The sequence below is a fragment of the Oryzias latipes genome, chromosome 10 (assembly GCF_002234675.1).
Source record: "Oryzias latipes chromosome 10, ASM223467v1".
Taxonomy (NCBI): domain Eukaryota; kingdom Metazoa; phylum Chordata; class Actinopteri; order Beloniformes; family Adrianichthyidae; genus Oryzias; species Oryzias latipes.
The window spans coordinates 6,189,928-6,207,081 of record NC_019868.2 but is presented as its reverse complement, the minus strand read 5'-3'; the positions used below and the strand labels follow the sequence as shown (position 1 = coordinate 6,207,081).

Below are 17,154 nucleotides of genomic sequence, written 5' to 3'. Positions count from 1 at the left end.
AGGATGTTTGCGGCCATCAGGCTCCTTTGGTCAAATGCTGGAAGAACTTTACTGACAGTCAACTCCAAAAGTCTGTACTGAATACTAAACTATAAATCAATGTTTTTAAAAAATGCCTATAAGAGTTTTTCCTTTAGCCCTAAATGGGATGTCAGGTCATCATCACACAGCTGTTTTCACCAGTACTTCTCTTTCTCCATCTTGTACCGTTTCAGAGTGCAGTGCTACCCTGTGTGACGTGTATTTGTGAAAGGAAGCTGCAGAACATGTGATGTCTGTGTGGGAACTGTGACACAGTGGATGCAGGCAGCAGGAGAAAGAGTAAAAAACAGAAACGGTTTCTTGTTCAATCTGCAGTTTCACATTAGACTATGATACACTTTGCACAGATTCACAGTGAAGGCACTGTGGTGGGATTGAGGCGTCTCAGATTTTGACGTTTCTTTGCATTTCATCAAACCCACAGACACAATCTGTTGTGGTTGGAGCGTCGTTTCCTTTGGGGCTGGACTGTGATCCTATCGTCCAGGAGGAGGACCTCACTAGTATAGCAATGCTTTGGAAATAACTCACAATAGAGTTCCATCTTAACAACATCACCACAAGTCGTATGTTTCTGACCAACAAAGTACTTTATGGTGTGCTTTATGCTATGTGTGTTTCTAGGCAACAATGGTGAAAGTGCACTTAACAGTTCGTTAAGCGTGCTGTCTGTTCAGACGCAACAAACACACTCTACATTTAGATTATTCAATTTTAGAAGCTATTTAGTTCCATCTCAGGGATTTAAAATGTCATTTTTATCATTGTGGATGTAAACGGGGAACCCAGATTTTTTTTTAATTTTACACTTCATGAGGCTCCAAGTCTGCTGTTCAAAAGCAAACTAGCACAAAACAGAAGGTGTTTAACCGTCTCTGTGGAAAGAGTCTTTTGTGTGAACCGGCGTGTGAGGAAGACGTCTGTTAGAGTGAAGCAACAGAGGCCGTTAAAAGACCGCCACCTGTCCGTCAGAGCAGAACCAGCTCTCATTTGCAGCTTCAGCACTCACATTTACATCATGGAAGAACACAAGATATAAAATTCATTTGGTTAGGGTACATAACCTATACATTTACACTTACATATTCATATGCATTTAAGGAATGTTAATGCTGCGTGAACTTTTTCCTTCTTACAAAATAGAAAATACAGTTTTCTACTATGTAACACCTTGTATAATCAGCTTTATTAAAAACAAGTTATCAGTCCGTTTATTATCTTTAAAAAAATCCATAATAAAAATAAGTTCTATGTTTCTCACTTATATCTTACAATATATTTTCTCTCTGTCAAAAATCACACAAAAATGTCCCAGCTCCGTCGTTTTGCGGCTTCTCTTGACAACGAAGTGGCGGCGGTTGAACAGGATGATTGACTGCGTGGTGCTGGTGCTCATCAGCGAGGAAAATTCTCAAAAAGCCTCACAAAATTGGCAGCGGTGTGTGTTGCAGAACAACCCCGGCATGGTGCTGTGCCGTTACAACGGGCATTTGGAGCAGCCACATTCCAGAGGGGTCTCCATCTCCTCTGAATATGAGGTGCCGTCAGTGCAGCGGAAGACCACCTTTCTCCGCCTGGTCTTGGTGACGCCGCAGCAGACGCCAGGGGGCGCCTGGCAATATCTGGGACAGTCCATGCGTGGGATCTTGTTAACAGTCGTGCAGGTTCTCATGGCTTGGTGCCGCTTCAGCTGCTCCCGCACCATTATCCCCGGACACGTGAGTTCTGCATGTGGATGAGGAACATTTCTGGTCAATCATTTGTGTTCCTCGTCTCGTGTTATTTGCACAATTTGCAGGATTCCCACCTGTATCACAGGTCGGTCCCGTGAAGCCCGGCTGACAGTGGCAGACCGGCTTTCCTAGCTCTGACACGTGACACTCCCCTTGTCCGCAGTGCTGCCCCCTACAGGCTGCAGGTTCCTGCCGCTGATCACAGAACTGACCCCAGTAGCCGTCATTGCACTGACAACTGTAAGACTGACCCTTTAGCACGCATGAACCATGAACACATCTGTTTCAAGAGAAGGAAGAAGAAAAACATTAAAGATTAAGATGTTTGTTAGTCATCAGTGACAGGATTCTAAGATACTCTTTGTAAAATACGGCAAAAGTCAGTGATGATATGGTACAATAAAATGTCATTTGCGGTATGAATGACAACAAAACAGTAGATTTCACATGCGGCAGCTTCTCTTTCAGATGAATGAGATAAAAAAAACATTGCTGTACTACATGTTTCATTTAAAGGTCAGATAATTATTGGAGATTTGATGAAAGATCCCAAATCTTAGGGGAAAAAGCCAGAAATCCATTTAATTTTGTCGATATTTCCTAAAGGCAGCACACATTTGTGCCTGTGAAGGTAAACAGTTTCTCTCAAAACCTCATGTCACATGATGTGTACCTATTCAGGTATTTATATACAAAGAAATGAACAATTACAAAAGGTCACTTAAAGGAATTGCATAGAAACAGCACAATAGTCTGATGGGAAAAAGTATAAAAAATGAGGCGACTTTTAGGGCAAAAAGGTGGACAAGTTCTGTGTAAGTGAGGGGGGGGGTGTTTTTATTGACTCACCACCTTTTCCACATTGTGGTAAAATGCATGCTGGGACATTTCTTTGCTGACTCCTTTGTAGTAGCATTAAGATACGTTTACACCGCCTTCGGCAACGCACGATCAAGTAACCACTTGTAATGAAAAGTCTATTTGAACGCACATATATGTGCGTTTCAGGCTTCTGTATTCAAAACATTTGTGTTATGCACATTAGAACCCTTGTGTTATCCTAGGCACTTTAACATTGGGAGTTGGGTCATCTAGACCCACTAGACAGTGCGCTGAACCTTTTTTCTTAAATGATTTGTGATCTTCACTGGTGTCCATGGATTACATGAAATCTTTCCACCTTTATCCACCTTTGTCATGGTAGGGAGAACACGTCAATGTAAGGGTGGGGTCATCTAAGATAGCACAAGGTTTACGGTCGATTTCGGGCTCTCAATACAATTGTGGAAAGTTGAGAGTTAAGCCAGATCCATTTTTGACCAATCACAGACTTAGACATGGTAGTGATGGATGGATGGCATCCCTTATATTTCACAAAAGTACCAACCATTTTAAAATTGATCATGGAGGAGAAATTAAAATAATTGCATTTTGGGCCGGTGAGAATTTTATGACACTAAGTCTTTCAGCTCAGAATTGAGCTGTGAAAGAAAAAGCCTGGAACAAGACTTTAACATTTCACACCAAGCCTTTTCCAACTGTAGGTGGCAGACTTGCTAGTCTCTGGTAGCGACAGTCCAATGTGAAGGACGACCGGCCAGCAGCTCCCAGTTCATTACTTTCTAGTTTCTGCTAAGCCAGAGTTCTTTTTGCCTCACCTGCTGTTCAGACAGAGATCAGGGGCTGTGGTCTCGTCACACAGAACCCCGCTCTGTCCTGGAGGGCACTGACAAGTGACCCCCGTCTCCCCTCCTTCTCTGCAGGCGCCCTGAGCACACACGCTGCAGGAATGACACCCCACAAGAATGCCATCGCCCTGGTGACGGAACAAGAACCGCAAACATTAATGAGAGTGGGGTTCCTGGAGATTTCACCTGACAAACAATAGGGTGCTGCCTGGTAATGTGGGCGTAACTGAGAACACATCTAAAGCAGTTTAGAGAGGAGAAAAAAATGACCTGAAACAAAGATAACGTTTGGAATAATAAAGAAAAGAGGTAAAAAGTGAAAAAAATGTCACTTAATTATCAGCTAAATCATCTCAATAAATTATTACAGAATCATGCTTCCCTTAAATTACAAAGAAATACAATTTGTAACTAAGGGTATAGCAGTACATTATAAGAAACAACATCAGCAGCTCAGGCTTCATTCACTGTATGATGTGCATTGCTGTAGAAGGAAATTGAGTACAAAACAAAAAAAGATCTTTACCCTGCCTTCAACCACTTGTGACTGTGGCTGCTTTTCTCCTGTGGATCCAAACTTCAGGTCTTGAATTTCCCCGTTGATCCGAAAGTTGTGAAAGCAGCCGTTAAAGGCCTGCGGGGGGCGCTCAGGGCCCGGACGCAAACCTGCGGCCACCACATGGGAGGGTACCCCTGAGAATGAGACGGAGCAACGATGAAACGGGAAAGGCAATGCCTGGTTGAAAAACAGAAATGAGCTTTTAAAAAAATATGGTTGAGGTGAATGTCTGCGTCAGGCAGAGTGGGGCTGCTTCTTCTTCTTTTTGCTCGGCTCTTACAGTGTTTCTGCTAAAATATGGCCCTACAGCTTGTGAGGATAATAACATCCTGGTTCTATCAAGCAACTGTGGAAAGAGGCTGCGTGCTTTCAGAGGCGTTTCTGCCTTCCTTTTTGAGAAACGCTTGAACAAAAACAGCTTTTTACTTCCTCACCACAATCATGGTGAGTGTGTGTGTGTGTGGGTGGGTGTGTGTGTGTGTGTGGGTGTGTGTGTGTGCGTATTTGCTTGTTTCTGGTTCTTATATTTGTATGTGCCTATTTTGCGGAAAACATGTGAAGCTGAACCACAAAAAAGCAGCACAGCGAAGGCAAAAACAACATCTGCAGGCTCTGCACATCTGCATGAATGGGCGCGCTTACCTCCTATGTAAAGCTGAGTGTTGTGGTCCACGGAGGGCTGGCGAGCGAGCTTGCCCAGGCTCTTCGGGGCGCCATTATCCACCACCAAGCTCAGAGAATGGTTCTGAATCAACAGCTCAACTGTATGGAAAAGGCCGTCGTTCACAGACTCAACACTTCACGACACACACACACACACACAGGCCGAGAAAAAGATGTGCTTTTAGTGTGGTTCTGATTATAATAGATGACAGCAGAAATCTATACAAGACAGATTTAGTGATGATAAGAATGCAAGACAGAAAACAGACTCCAAACATCTTTGAGGTCAAACATTCCTCTTTGTTTAGTTGTTTGAAATCTGAAATGACAAAGAAATTTCAGCAATTTGTGCTGAAGTACAACGATCAGATCTAGAACACACAAATCACACTCTCCCTGCAGTTTCTCTTTGGAACAGGTTAAAATGCGCCCTTGATCCGGGTTGTGGCTCTGCAGCTGCGGCTTTGTTTGTTCTGATGAGCTAAAGCTGCGGGGTCAAACTGTTTCAAAGCTGGAATCAATCAGTAGAGACCACCGTGGTTCAGAAAGGATACTTTTACTGAAGCTGATATCTTTTTTACAGAAGAATAAATGTTTCCTGAAATGAGAAGTTTGCACGAAAACATAGATGCTGACCTTTTGCACAGAGCCTGACCCTGCAAAGCGTGCGCCTTGAATTCTAGAAATATGTGGTTTTTGCTGGAAAAGACACAGACAGCTACAGAGACAGTGGTTTGGCAACGCTGACTGATGGGGGGGAGAGCAGAGGTGGGGGAAGGAGGGGGCAAAGAGGCACTGAGATGGAGGTGGATGGGTGGTAGAGATGATGAGGCTTCCGATTGCCAGGCCTATTGTAGAAGATCTAAACCAGAACAAAGGAAATGGATCTAGTCTTTCTGCTGGTGGTCTGCTGCAGACAGTAGAGGAGGAACCGACAAACAGCAGAGGAACACCAGCCCAGCTTTAACTGGCAGCTGTTTATAGAGTCAAGCTACGTTCACACCAGGCATGTGACGAGAACGCACTGAACGTGCATCCTTGAAAGTGAGTTTAGCTCATGGTGTTCACACTGGACCAGCAGGGAGGGGCTTCTTCTTCTTTTTCCACCATTTACCAGCACATGTCCGCCACCTACGGTTGAAAGAGTCTTGGTGCGAAATGTCAAAGCGGTGCAAATCTTGTGAATCTTGCTTCAGGCTTTTTCTTTCACAGCTCTATTGGGACTTATGAAAGAGTTGTCATAGAATTCCAGCCGGGCACAAACCACAATAATTTCTCCTTTATGATCAATTTCCAAATGATTGGAACTTTTGTGAATTATAATGGACGCCATCCATTCGTCACTACCAAATCTGAGTCCCTGATTGGTCCAAGTTCAACCTGGTTTAGCCTTCAACGCACGATCATAGGCTGTGCCTTTTGTACTTGAAGCCCTGAAAATGGTCGTAAAAATGTACGTGGCGAAGTGTGAATGTGTGAGTTTTGAAACGCGGAAGCCCAAAAGCTGCATTGACATAGACTTTTCATTGGAAATGGTCGCTTGTTGCCGGGGCCGGTGTGAACGAAGCATTAAAGGGATGTCCCTTTGACAGAGGAACAGGTCTGAAATGACATCATGAACCAAACAGCAGGGTAATATTATACCAGTAATATCCAGCACCAATGATCAGAAAATGTGTTATGCATTTGCCGCCTTCCCTCCTTTTTTCTTGATTTTTTCTTCTGACTTGTGAAGTCTCATCTACCTCCTTCACAGTTGCCCTTGAGGCGGATTCCCTTACCACCCCTTTACAACTCGTTAGTTCACACAGTCATATAAACTGCTTATCACACCAAAATAGATAATAATAATGTTCTTTTAGGGAAATCCTGACATGCTGGACACTGCAGCTGCTATGACCCTGAGACTCCATCAGGTGGCAGCAGCTGACCTCTGTGTGTCTCAGTGAACAACTGCCAGCTCTGCAGGTGAGAAGGAAGTCTGCCAAACCAACACTAGACCTCATTACTGGATAGTCTCAAGAACAAGGCAGAGATGTTTGTCTCTCTATACATGTTCAAGGGATTTTCTGCAAATGAAAAACTGTTCATACACAACTAGAGTCAGACTGAATGACAGGATGCGGTGCTTTCCTTATTATAAATTGAATGTACAGTTGTGTATTTGAGTTTTCTGTCAACCATTGTATACATTTTAACATTTTTTAAGTTGTCCTTGGATAGTCAATTACAGAAATTAGTAAAAGTAAATTCAACAATTGAGAAAATGGAAATCCTATGACACTGTTAGATGACCCCACCCTTACTTTGACGTGTTCTCCCTACCATTACAAAGGTGGATAAAGGTGGAGAGGATGTCATGTAATCCATGGACACCAGTGAAGATCACAAATCATTGAAGAAAAAAGGTTCAGAGCACTGTCTAGTGGGTCTAGATGACCCAACTCCCAATGTTAGGGTGCCTAGGACAGCACAAGGGTTATAGATAGATAGATAGATAGACAACTTTATTTATCCATTTGGGAGGTTCCCACATGGAAATTGACATCTCCATCGCATACAGCTCTGGTTGACATACATATAGGAAAAAGGCCATGACAAACATAACAAAGCCATGAGGGGCATCAATGTCTCATCAGTCTCCAATCAGAGGTGAGCACAGACACAGCCAGCTCCATTCCCAATGTAACTGGATTCACAGGGAAATAAACTGCATTGTTTTAACATTTGAGCAGAAGTATTTTTGTTTCATGTCTCTGTACATGCCTATGTATTGATTTGTTTGTTTCGTGAGCCATTACACAGACATGGGTGTGTGATTTTTCTATGTTTATGTGTGCAGGTCAGACAGACAAGGAGGCTTGTATAGGTCTTGTAAACTCAGGTACTTCTGCGGCTTCCTTCCATCCTCTCGTCTTCTTTCAGCCATGTCTGACCTCTCCGCCTGTAACGTGTTCTTCTTCAGGGTAGCCCACTTGGGTTTTGATCCACTTCCAACACTGACAACTTGATTCAGGCCCCTGAGGTTTCACTACAGGAATGTATCAGTTGACCTTAAGCATTTTAAACCTGAAGAGCTCCAGGACTCTGTCTATGCCTCAGCCTCAGGCATGCGGTTTTAAAGAGACTTATTAAGGAAAGACTTTGCTCTTTTTGTGCTCTTTAATGTAGGCACGGATGAAAGAAGGCAGGACAGGAAATTTTGAGTGGAAGTGAAACAGCTCTCAAAGTTTATATTCAAGTGTGTTTTTGGCTCAATGCTGCCTGTTCCATTATTCAAAGCCCCACTCCAATCAAAACCAAGTTTTTGGTGTCTTTAGCATGTTCTTGCAGCATTTTTCTGATGATGGATAACACATATCAAGAAAATGTTACTTTAAATCACATTTCAGAGTATTTCTTTATTCAAACTGTTGCGAATCAGGAGTGGATGAAAAAGATGCTGTTTGAAAAAAAAGAGCGCATGTGTGATGTAGAAAATACACTCAGTGGGCCACAAGCTCTCAGCTCCCTTTATTCAAATGCATCCATTGTTTGACAAATAGATCCATGAACGTCTTTGTTCTCCTCGTCTGAGCTGGAATCTGGCTTTAAACTGTATGGATGGATAGCTCCAATTATGCTCGCCATCTTTGTTGCACCACCATGTTATGTAGGGGTTGTAAGGGGCTGTAAGCTAGTGGGATAGCATGTAACAGATGGATGACGAGGAATGGAAGTAGGCTTACTCCGCCCACAATTCAGAGGGGAATTTCTAATAAACTCCTGCTGCTTTGCTGAAACTATATCAGAAAAAAGGCACAGTTTTTTTTATCTTTGCTAAAAACGATAGAATCATAAATAAAAGACCACTGGGGACACTTTGAAAACTGATCAAAAGATGAACGGAATGGGACTTTACAGCCGTAACCCTTGTGCTATCCTAGGCATTTTAACATTGGGAGTTGGGTCATCTAGACCCACTAGACAGTGCTCTGAACCTTTTTTTTCTTCAATGATTTGTGATCTTCACTGGTGTCCATGGATTACATGAAATCTTTCCACCTTTATCCACCTTTGTCATGGTAGGGAGAACACGTCAATGTGAGGGTGGGGTCATCTAAGATAGCACAAGGGATAAAATCATACATTTCCTGGTGTGTTTGTGGTTATGATGTTCTTGGTAGAATGAAGTCTGTGTAGAAAGTAGAAACACGCAGAGGCAGATACGTGCTAAATCAACACATCTGATCCACAATATGAGTCATTCTAGGTTGTTTCTGTTTCTAACAATCAAAAAGGAACCTGATGACAAGTCAGTGTACTTTAAAATCAAATATAATTGATCCCTTTCTCAATCCCAGCACCTCGTGCACTGACACGTGTGTCCTTCACACCAGATTTTAACAAAGTGCTGCACCTTTGCAGTCAGTCCCTTTCAGCTGCTCAACAGCTGCATTTCACCAGACAACCAGGAATCCCCACCTACGCCAGCCGTCCAATCTGACAGGAAAGCACCACCCAAATGACCGGGGCTATGACAGCTGACAAATGGAGGAGCGAGAAAAGATTCATGTCTGAGTCCAGCTTCTGCTCTGCTGTTTTATCTCTAGTTTTTCCATCTCATGACCGGATCTCTTAACAGCCTCCCGTCTCACAACCACTGTGTGCCGTTTCCACAGCACAGGCTTTGAATGTGTTGGCCAACTCCTGGGTGAATCCCACTTTTTTCTGTTTAGTGAAAATTTAAAAGGGTAGGGGAGCCCTGAATCTCCACACAGTCTATTAATAGCAGTGCTAGGACCAGATATAGTCAAGAAATTACAGCAGCAGTTGTTTATTTTTATCAAGTCGCAGCATTAAGGTGCGCATGACAATTTTTTTAGGAATACAGTTTATAAAGATTTTTATTTTCTTAATATAACCATTAGGAACAATCGATTCTGTGAAATATTGCGATATTTTCTTTTGCAATAATAGGACAATTATTAATGCAAAAGAAAATATCGCAATATTTCATTATTAATTACCTATTTATAAGCAAACATTTAGATCCTTGTCTTACTTTTGTTTACCACTTAGATTCCCGACCACCAGCGCACCACGCCAAGCCTCTTTCAGCAGCTCTGCCCCTAAACAACAAGATCTCACGAGAACCATCTTGTGGTAGATGTTCCCTCATTAGTCTTGTGGTTGTTGTTACACAGCTCAATCAGACAACTCGGGTTTGACTGAAAAAAGGCAGACTGCCTCAGTCTTTTAATCCAGCAGCCATTTTCTACCTCATACAGTACATTGAAACAGTGTTGGAAATAAACAGCACTATATTTTCTTAATCAAACTCAAAGAACCAATAAAATGAAAAATAGTGGGTTGTGGAAACCATACAATATTAAGGGTTAAAAAAGTCGTTTCTTAATTTAAAGGACTATGAATTTGGTTGTTAAAAGCAATTTTACCCTGTGATTAGTGTTCTGATAATAAATTAGAAAGTATTCTATACAATTTTATTAATGTGAAAGGTGGATCAGTATTCAGACAAAACATTTCGAAGTTATACTTTTTATTTATTTATTGTGACATATTGTCTATGTTACAGTCTTGAGATACATTGGGATATTTTGTATCGTGACATATATATTGTTATATGTATTGTATTGCCAAATTCTTGCCAATATACAGCTCTTATGACAATTTTTGCTGTCTTCAACATCAGTCTGACAAATATAATTTCAACATAAACAAAAATTAAATGCACTCTGTATGAGGATTTTATATGTATGAATTAGGAAGTGATAAAAAGGTTCTTTCTAAGTCTATTGCAGTTAGTATCCAAATATGTATCTATCTTATACTTTATGTGTTAACCTACACAAAGAAGATTTCCTTCAAGGTACAAATCAATCAAAACTGTCATAATACTCCTCCCCTCTCCCAAAGCAAAGAAGGAGGTCTAAGCTATGTTAACACTGCACTCTGCAACGGCGTTCAAGTGACCACATTTTTAAGTTTGCAGACTCTACGTCCAAAACCCTAAGTTTAAACCAGATCAAACTCTGATCATTCAGGGATTTGGTAGTGACGTGTGGATGGCTTCCCTTTTAATTTCTGGAAGTGCCAACTGTCAAATTGCCAACTATGTGCAAATGGATCATGGAGGAGACATCAATAATTGCAACTAGGTGACAGACATGCGGTAGTATCAAAAGAAAAAAAAGAAGAAGAAGAAGCCCTCCTTGCTTGTGCAGTGTGAACACCATGGGCTATAAGCACATTCTCGACTGTGCGTCACATGCCCAGAGTGTCTGTAGCTTAAGAGGTAAGGGTAGGTCAAAACTGAGGGCTACAGATCACTTCAGGATTTCTCTGAAACTGGAACCACAGTCTGAATGTGTTTGTGTGATAATGTTGTTGAGTAAACGGATAATTTAATAGTTGGACGTTTCATGAAGAACTGCTCTGTGCCTCATCTGTGTTGCTATCTGATCTTTAATCCTCGCTTCCTCCCTTCATTCCTTACAACAACTCACTCTGGATCATATTTCATATTTGTCTGGTGAGCCATCCATCATCTTCCCTCCTATCCATCTGCTGTCTTTTCCCTGATCCCTCTCTGTCCGCTCCCCCCTCCCCTCAAACCGTTTCCCTCCACCCATTTCTTTATCATCCCCCTCAGACATCGATCCATCCCTCGCTCCATCTCAATCTGATGAATAACAGTAGATCTGCTCTCTTTGACCTGACTGGAGATTAGTGTGACATTTAGTAAAGGCCACCACATGAATGCACAACAAACACACACGCTAAATTCCGCTTTACCACACACACACACACAAACGTTCATTTGACACAAGTCCTGGCTAACCTCTTTTATCTGGTACTAATGAGGGTGCTCTAAATGGAATCTACACCTCCTTATGTCACTGCCATTGTCTCCTCCCTGGTATCTGAGCATCTCCAAGCTGAAAACATACATGGATTTTTTTTTTCTCTTTTTTCCCTGTTTGTTGTTGTTATATTTTTTATTAGAAAGAGTCTGGAGTAGCATAAAAACGTGGCAACTGATGAAGGAAAACCCCAAAATTGCCTGTTTTTCTAGTTAATGTCCAAAAACTTTTTTTTTTGGTATAGCAAAGACAACTTTATCAGTGGATGACTTATATAAGGCACCCTACTAAAGCCATAGCCACATGCACCCGTATGGGGGGGTTGACCTGCAAAGGTACTGCAGGATATGGATTGGATTGTGGGTCAGTAGAGGGTTGTAGGTACGGCTACATCTTACGAAGATGCAGGTGTGTCTTGCAGTTCCCTTGGTAGGTGTATCGTGAAGTACATGTAGGGCTAATAGCCATTGAACGCACTTATGACGTACAGTATGAGTAACGCTGTCATCCGCTGCCCTTACGCTGCTCTGTAAGTGCCCAAAGGATGCCTGTAGGACGCCTACGCTCTGATTGTCAAATTTTGTCACTTTTAACAGTCAAGCTGCATAAAAAGAGTGCATACTTATTAATTGAACAGCACTGACAGGCCACTTGTGCAGCATGCTGGTTTTGTGGGAATTGAAAAATATAAAAAAATCTATAAAACGTGTCTTACCTACTTCACCCTTAGTTACACTTACGCGTTGTATAAATGTTCACTACAACCTGTCGCCTGCTGCAGCATGCCCTTACAACACGTGCACAAACATTTCCACTCTACAGTCTCACTAAGTTTCCCACAATCTTAAAATTTCATGCAGGCCCCCAGCAGGTTTGCCTATTTTTAACCACGGGCATCCCGTATCCGCCTGTAAGTTGTGACTAAATCTTAAGGAAACATCAAACAGATAAAGTCAACCGCTCAGGCTTCCACTTTGTCATCCATATTTCATGAAGTAGTTTAAATAAAAAAAAAAGACAAATTAGTAGCACCCAGGATTGTCTTTAAAGGTCAACGTGTCACGCTCAGAAGTGAAGTTCTGCATCGACTGGTTGCTCTAATTTGAAACAATTACTTTCATCCTTATCCAGGTTTCATATCTGTTTTTGACTTATGGAACCACCAAATAATTTTTCCTTAAAAAATGCAACTCACTGACGAAGTTTTCTCTTTTTTCCTGTTTTTGAATAAAATTAAAATATTTCTTTTTTGAAGTATTTGGATGAAAATCCTTGGAAACGAAAAGTTCTTGACATTTCAATAGCAGTTCAAGTGTCACCAGCAGCCATGCCAACTTCAAAGCCACTCAAACCTTTTCTTCCACTTTCTTTATCCAAAGACTTAGTTTGAACTTCAACTAGTCCTCTTCACCATGTCTGCATATTTAAAGACACGATGCTGCAGCCCTGTGTTATCAGTGAAAGCTAAATTGCTGCTGCACTCTATTGTTCTTTATCCATTTCCCTACATCATACATCCCTTTCCTTTCTCTCCATCTTTCAGTTCTTTTCATCCATCTTGCTTTTCCACATTCAGTCGATTCATTTGAACCCACGTTGGTCCATTTCTTCCACTTGAATGCATTGTTGCTATTGCTTGGGATGGGTCTCGTTGTCTTTTGATTGAAATTTGCTGGTTGTTTAGCCCATCACTGTGTCTCTTTAGACTTTGTTCTTCCAACTGCTTGATCATCTCAGCCGTCTTAGCACATCTGTGCCATCATTTCCACGCTGTGATTTGATCTCTTCTTCCTCTTTAACAATGCCTTCCTTTGTCGTATCCTTGTCATTATCACAGCAATTACACATATGCAGCTTAATGAGTGAGGCCTTGATTTATATTTGACTCCAATATTTTACCAAGCTAACCAGTGAAGAGGGCGAATTTCTTTTTTCTCTGCTCACATACACATTTAGCCCCTTTTGAGTTCCCTTCAATCATTTTTGAGATTCAAATTAGTTATCAGCAGCTCTTTCCCACTATCTTACAAGAAAGAAAACCATAATATACAATTGCTATTAAACTAACCTTGTCATAAACTCTGGATCACAGTAACACATTAGAGCTTTGGGTACCTTTTTAATGTAGAAAAAAGGGAAAAACCACCAAACACAAATGCAGGATGGATGCAAAGCATGGAGTCCATGGAGCGTTTCTTGTGAGGTTCCACTGAAAACGTCTCTACAGTCAAGCACCAGTCAAGTGCTGTTTGACCTACCTTGTAGACATTGCCACGGCCAATAAATATAGAACAGATACTTGCAAAAAAATAAGTAAATAAACCCACAAAACCTGGCCAGAACAACCTTCATGACACTATTTTGCTAACGTGGGTGTGTAATCATGTTCATCATTTTATTCTCTAAACATTTTTGGGAAAATGTGTTTTAAACCTTAAATAAATCTTCTAGAGTTCAAAAGTGTTATTGGAAAAAAAGAAACTAACAATTTCAGCCCTTGTTTTGCTCATTCTTTGTGACACACAAAGTCAAATGGCAAATGCTGAATCGATAGGAGTCAGTAAACAGCAGACAACCAAAAACACAAACCCTTTCACTCTGTCTGGTGTTTGTGAAGGAGATAAGACCTTTCTTTTCATGGTTATTTACTCTTTTTTTATGTTTGTCTCCTATAATTCCCCCTTAGCCCCCATAGTTGCTGAATGTGAGTTTTCTTTCGGCAGCCATATTGTTTCGTTGGAGCTGCATCATCAAAGTACTTTATTGTAAAACATTCAACGTATCAGCATTTTAGCCCTTTTTACTATCAGTTAGCCAGATGCAACAGGTTCCTTTTATCTGCAAGAAAAGTCTTTCATCTTTATGTTCATATGAATATTTAGACCTAAGCTGGTATTTTTTATTTACAAATGCAAACGCTGAGTAAAATACACTTACTAAATGCAAAATAAGTGTCTATTTTTCAGCCTCATGTCATATGTAAGATTTTGTCATAATTAGTTTGACATTTTTCAAGGCAATTGAAAGCAAATGTCTGACTTAATTTGATTTCTAGAAAAGTAAAAGCACTTTGTTTGTGTTTTGCATAGGTTACCTGTACACAGTAGTTGGTGGGTAGTTGGCAAAGTCGTAAATGAGTCGTATGTGTCCCTGGTAAAGCTCCAGAGCCAGGGGGTCATGGTCTTCCTTGTACAACAAAATGCCATTGTCTCTCTCTGTAGCCATCTGGAGAATTCAAATATTTAAAATAAATTGATATAAAAACAAATAATCACAAACAAAGGAAAGTCTGTGAACATCAAGACCTCAATGTATTTTTCTACAGTGTTCCCTCGTTTACTGCAGGAGATACGTTCCATCAATGTCCCGTGATGGGTAAAAGCCAAGAAGTGGGATTACAAATGTTTTATGGCAGTAAAATCCCTCATTACACACTTAGTACACTTTTCTGAGAGACACATGAACATTTTCACACTTTATCTTGTTTAAAGTGAAAGTTCAAAAGTTCAAACTTTTATAGAAAATAGGTCCAGTAGTTATCGAATAAAAAACAAAGTTCTGCTCCCAGTCAAAGATTTATGCAACTCTGGCGAGCTGAAGGCATTTTGTACACGAAACACGGCACACAGGAGATTCATTGTCAAGATCAAAAGCCAATCAAGATGCAGAACACAATGTGCTGTAGAGAGAAAAAAAAATTGATGCAAAACTGCACTGAAAATAATCTGCAAAACAGTGAGACCTCAAAATGTCAGGAAACACTGTGACTTTATGTACAAAACTGCATGTTTATAGAAAAAAAGAAGCTGAAAAACATAAAAACCCATAGTTTTCACTCAATTGTTAGTCATAATTATTGATAATACTGTTCAACGACTTTTAAAATAATCAGATTACAGTATATGTATATACAAAAGTCATCCATATAAAAACACTCCTGTCTTTAAACTCACATAAAGTAAAACAGTAGACATCAGTGAACCCTTTGGGTTAAATACATATTACATTAGATCATGAGTGTTTAAACGCTGTTGTCTATGGTATCGTGCAGAAGGACCCTGTACTGAACTACACTCACTTTTAAGGAACAGTTAAATTAAAGTTTTAACCCGAGAAGAAAGAAAACAAGAGGGAACCAATTCTACCACACACGTGTCTTCAGGGTCAAAGCTCTTTTCTTCAACATAAATAACTCTCGACATGTGACACTTGTTAGTAATAACTAACTTGCCAGTGGAACTGGGGCCACAGGGGCATGTACTTAACGCTCCTATGTCTATGGAGCATGTCCAAGAGAACACCTGCTAACAAGCTGCTGGAAAAGAAGAAAACTCAACAAAGTGAGGAAAGAACCGCAGTAAGAAACGCAGGAAATGAAGAGGTGGAGGTAAAGAAAGAGATAAAACAGAGTAGGTGAACAGAACACTGGGATTCAGACCAAAACGAAACTGAGAAGTATGTTAAAAAGAAAGAAAAAAAAAACTCAACATGACTTATGATGTGCAGAGGTGCTCAGATTTTTGGAGTTCTTTTTCTCCTTCCTCTTCTTGCCTTTGCGTAAGGTTTCTGGGAAAACTTTTTACCAGCCTTGGCACTGACATTAAAAACTCCCAAGAAGAGTGAACACAAGCAAACACATTCATGGACCCGTACAGGTGGTCAATTTCAATTTGACTCGGCTGCTTTTCTTGTTTCTCTTGTTACGGTTTCATTTCCAAATGAGTATGCCTCTATTAGGTCCGGACTCTCAGGTGTACAGACCTGTGGTCTCCCTGAACGGACATGTGTGTGCATGCCTGTCTGTGCACATGCACAGCCTTTCAATGGGCCATGAAAACAGAGTGTAAGAGACATTTGCTTTGCTTCATTTGCACCAAGAAACAGGACTCTACAGGCATGATTTCAATGAGTTCCAGCTGTTATTTATTAAAAAAAAAGGGTATTTGAAAGAGTGCTTTTGAGCAAAATGGTCTTTTTTCATACACGTTTCTTTCTCTGTCATTGATTACAGAATCGTAAACGAAGAAAAAACTGCTATGTTGAGAAGCCGAGGCAGAGGACAAAGATCAAACTCACCTGCAAAGAAATGTGAGCAGTTGGGCGGAGCTTGGTGCCTGGCAGCTCCACGTAGCCATCACGACCCAGGAAGTGAACAGTTGACACCTTGTCGCATTTATCCCCATAATAGCCAGGAATGCAGCGGCAAATAGGTTCTCCAGCAACCACCAGACACTGGGCGCTGTTCTGGCACTCTGATTGGTCGCAGGGACTGGTTTGCAGCAAGATCATTGGTGGAGGGTTCTCACAAAACAGCCCGCTGGGGGAGTAGATTGGACAGAAGACAATTTAATCTGGAGAGTGTCATTGGAGGTTTTTTTTGGGGGGCTTGTATTTTGACACAAGTTTCTTGATAGTTAAACTACATTCTGTCTCATTTCATGATTTATGGAAATTGTACTGATGTTGAAGGCAAGGCAACATTTCAGAAGGAAAATTATGTATTTTACCAGCAAGACATGAAAAACAGATTTTGTAGAATGACCAGCCTCCCCCTGGATCTCATTGAATCCATGAAATCTGGACTTTTCCTTGAATAATGGCAA

The 17,154-nt window shown here is 41.0% G+C and overlaps 1 protein-coding gene across 2 annotated transcripts in view; it reads right to left on the bottom strand.

The window, feature by feature from the left end:
- Window positions 1–754: 754 nt before the first annotated feature.
- Window positions 755–17,154, bottom strand: part of LOC101170687 (slit homolog 3 protein) — a 296,346-nt gene continuing 279,946 nt past the window's right edge. For both annotated transcript variants that reach the window (XM_011479838.3, XM_011479839.3), the window contains 7 exons: window positions 16,628–16,868; window positions 14,646–14,776; window positions 4,665–4,819; window positions 3,990–4,156; window positions 3,434–3,591; window positions 1,850–2,055; window positions 755–1,767 (listed from right to left, as the gene is read on the bottom strand). In XM_011479838.3, coding sequence (XP_011478140.1) covers window positions 1,520–1,767; window positions 1,850–2,055; window positions 3,434–3,591; window positions 3,990–4,156; window positions 4,665–4,819; window positions 14,646–14,776; window positions 16,628–16,868 — 1,306 coding nt within the window. In that variant the 3' untranslated portion in view covers window positions 755–1,519. The remainder of the gene's footprint in view (window positions 1,768–1,849; window positions 2,056–3,433; window positions 3,592–3,989; window positions 4,157–4,664; window positions 4,820–14,645; window positions 14,777–16,627; window positions 16,869–17,154) is intronic.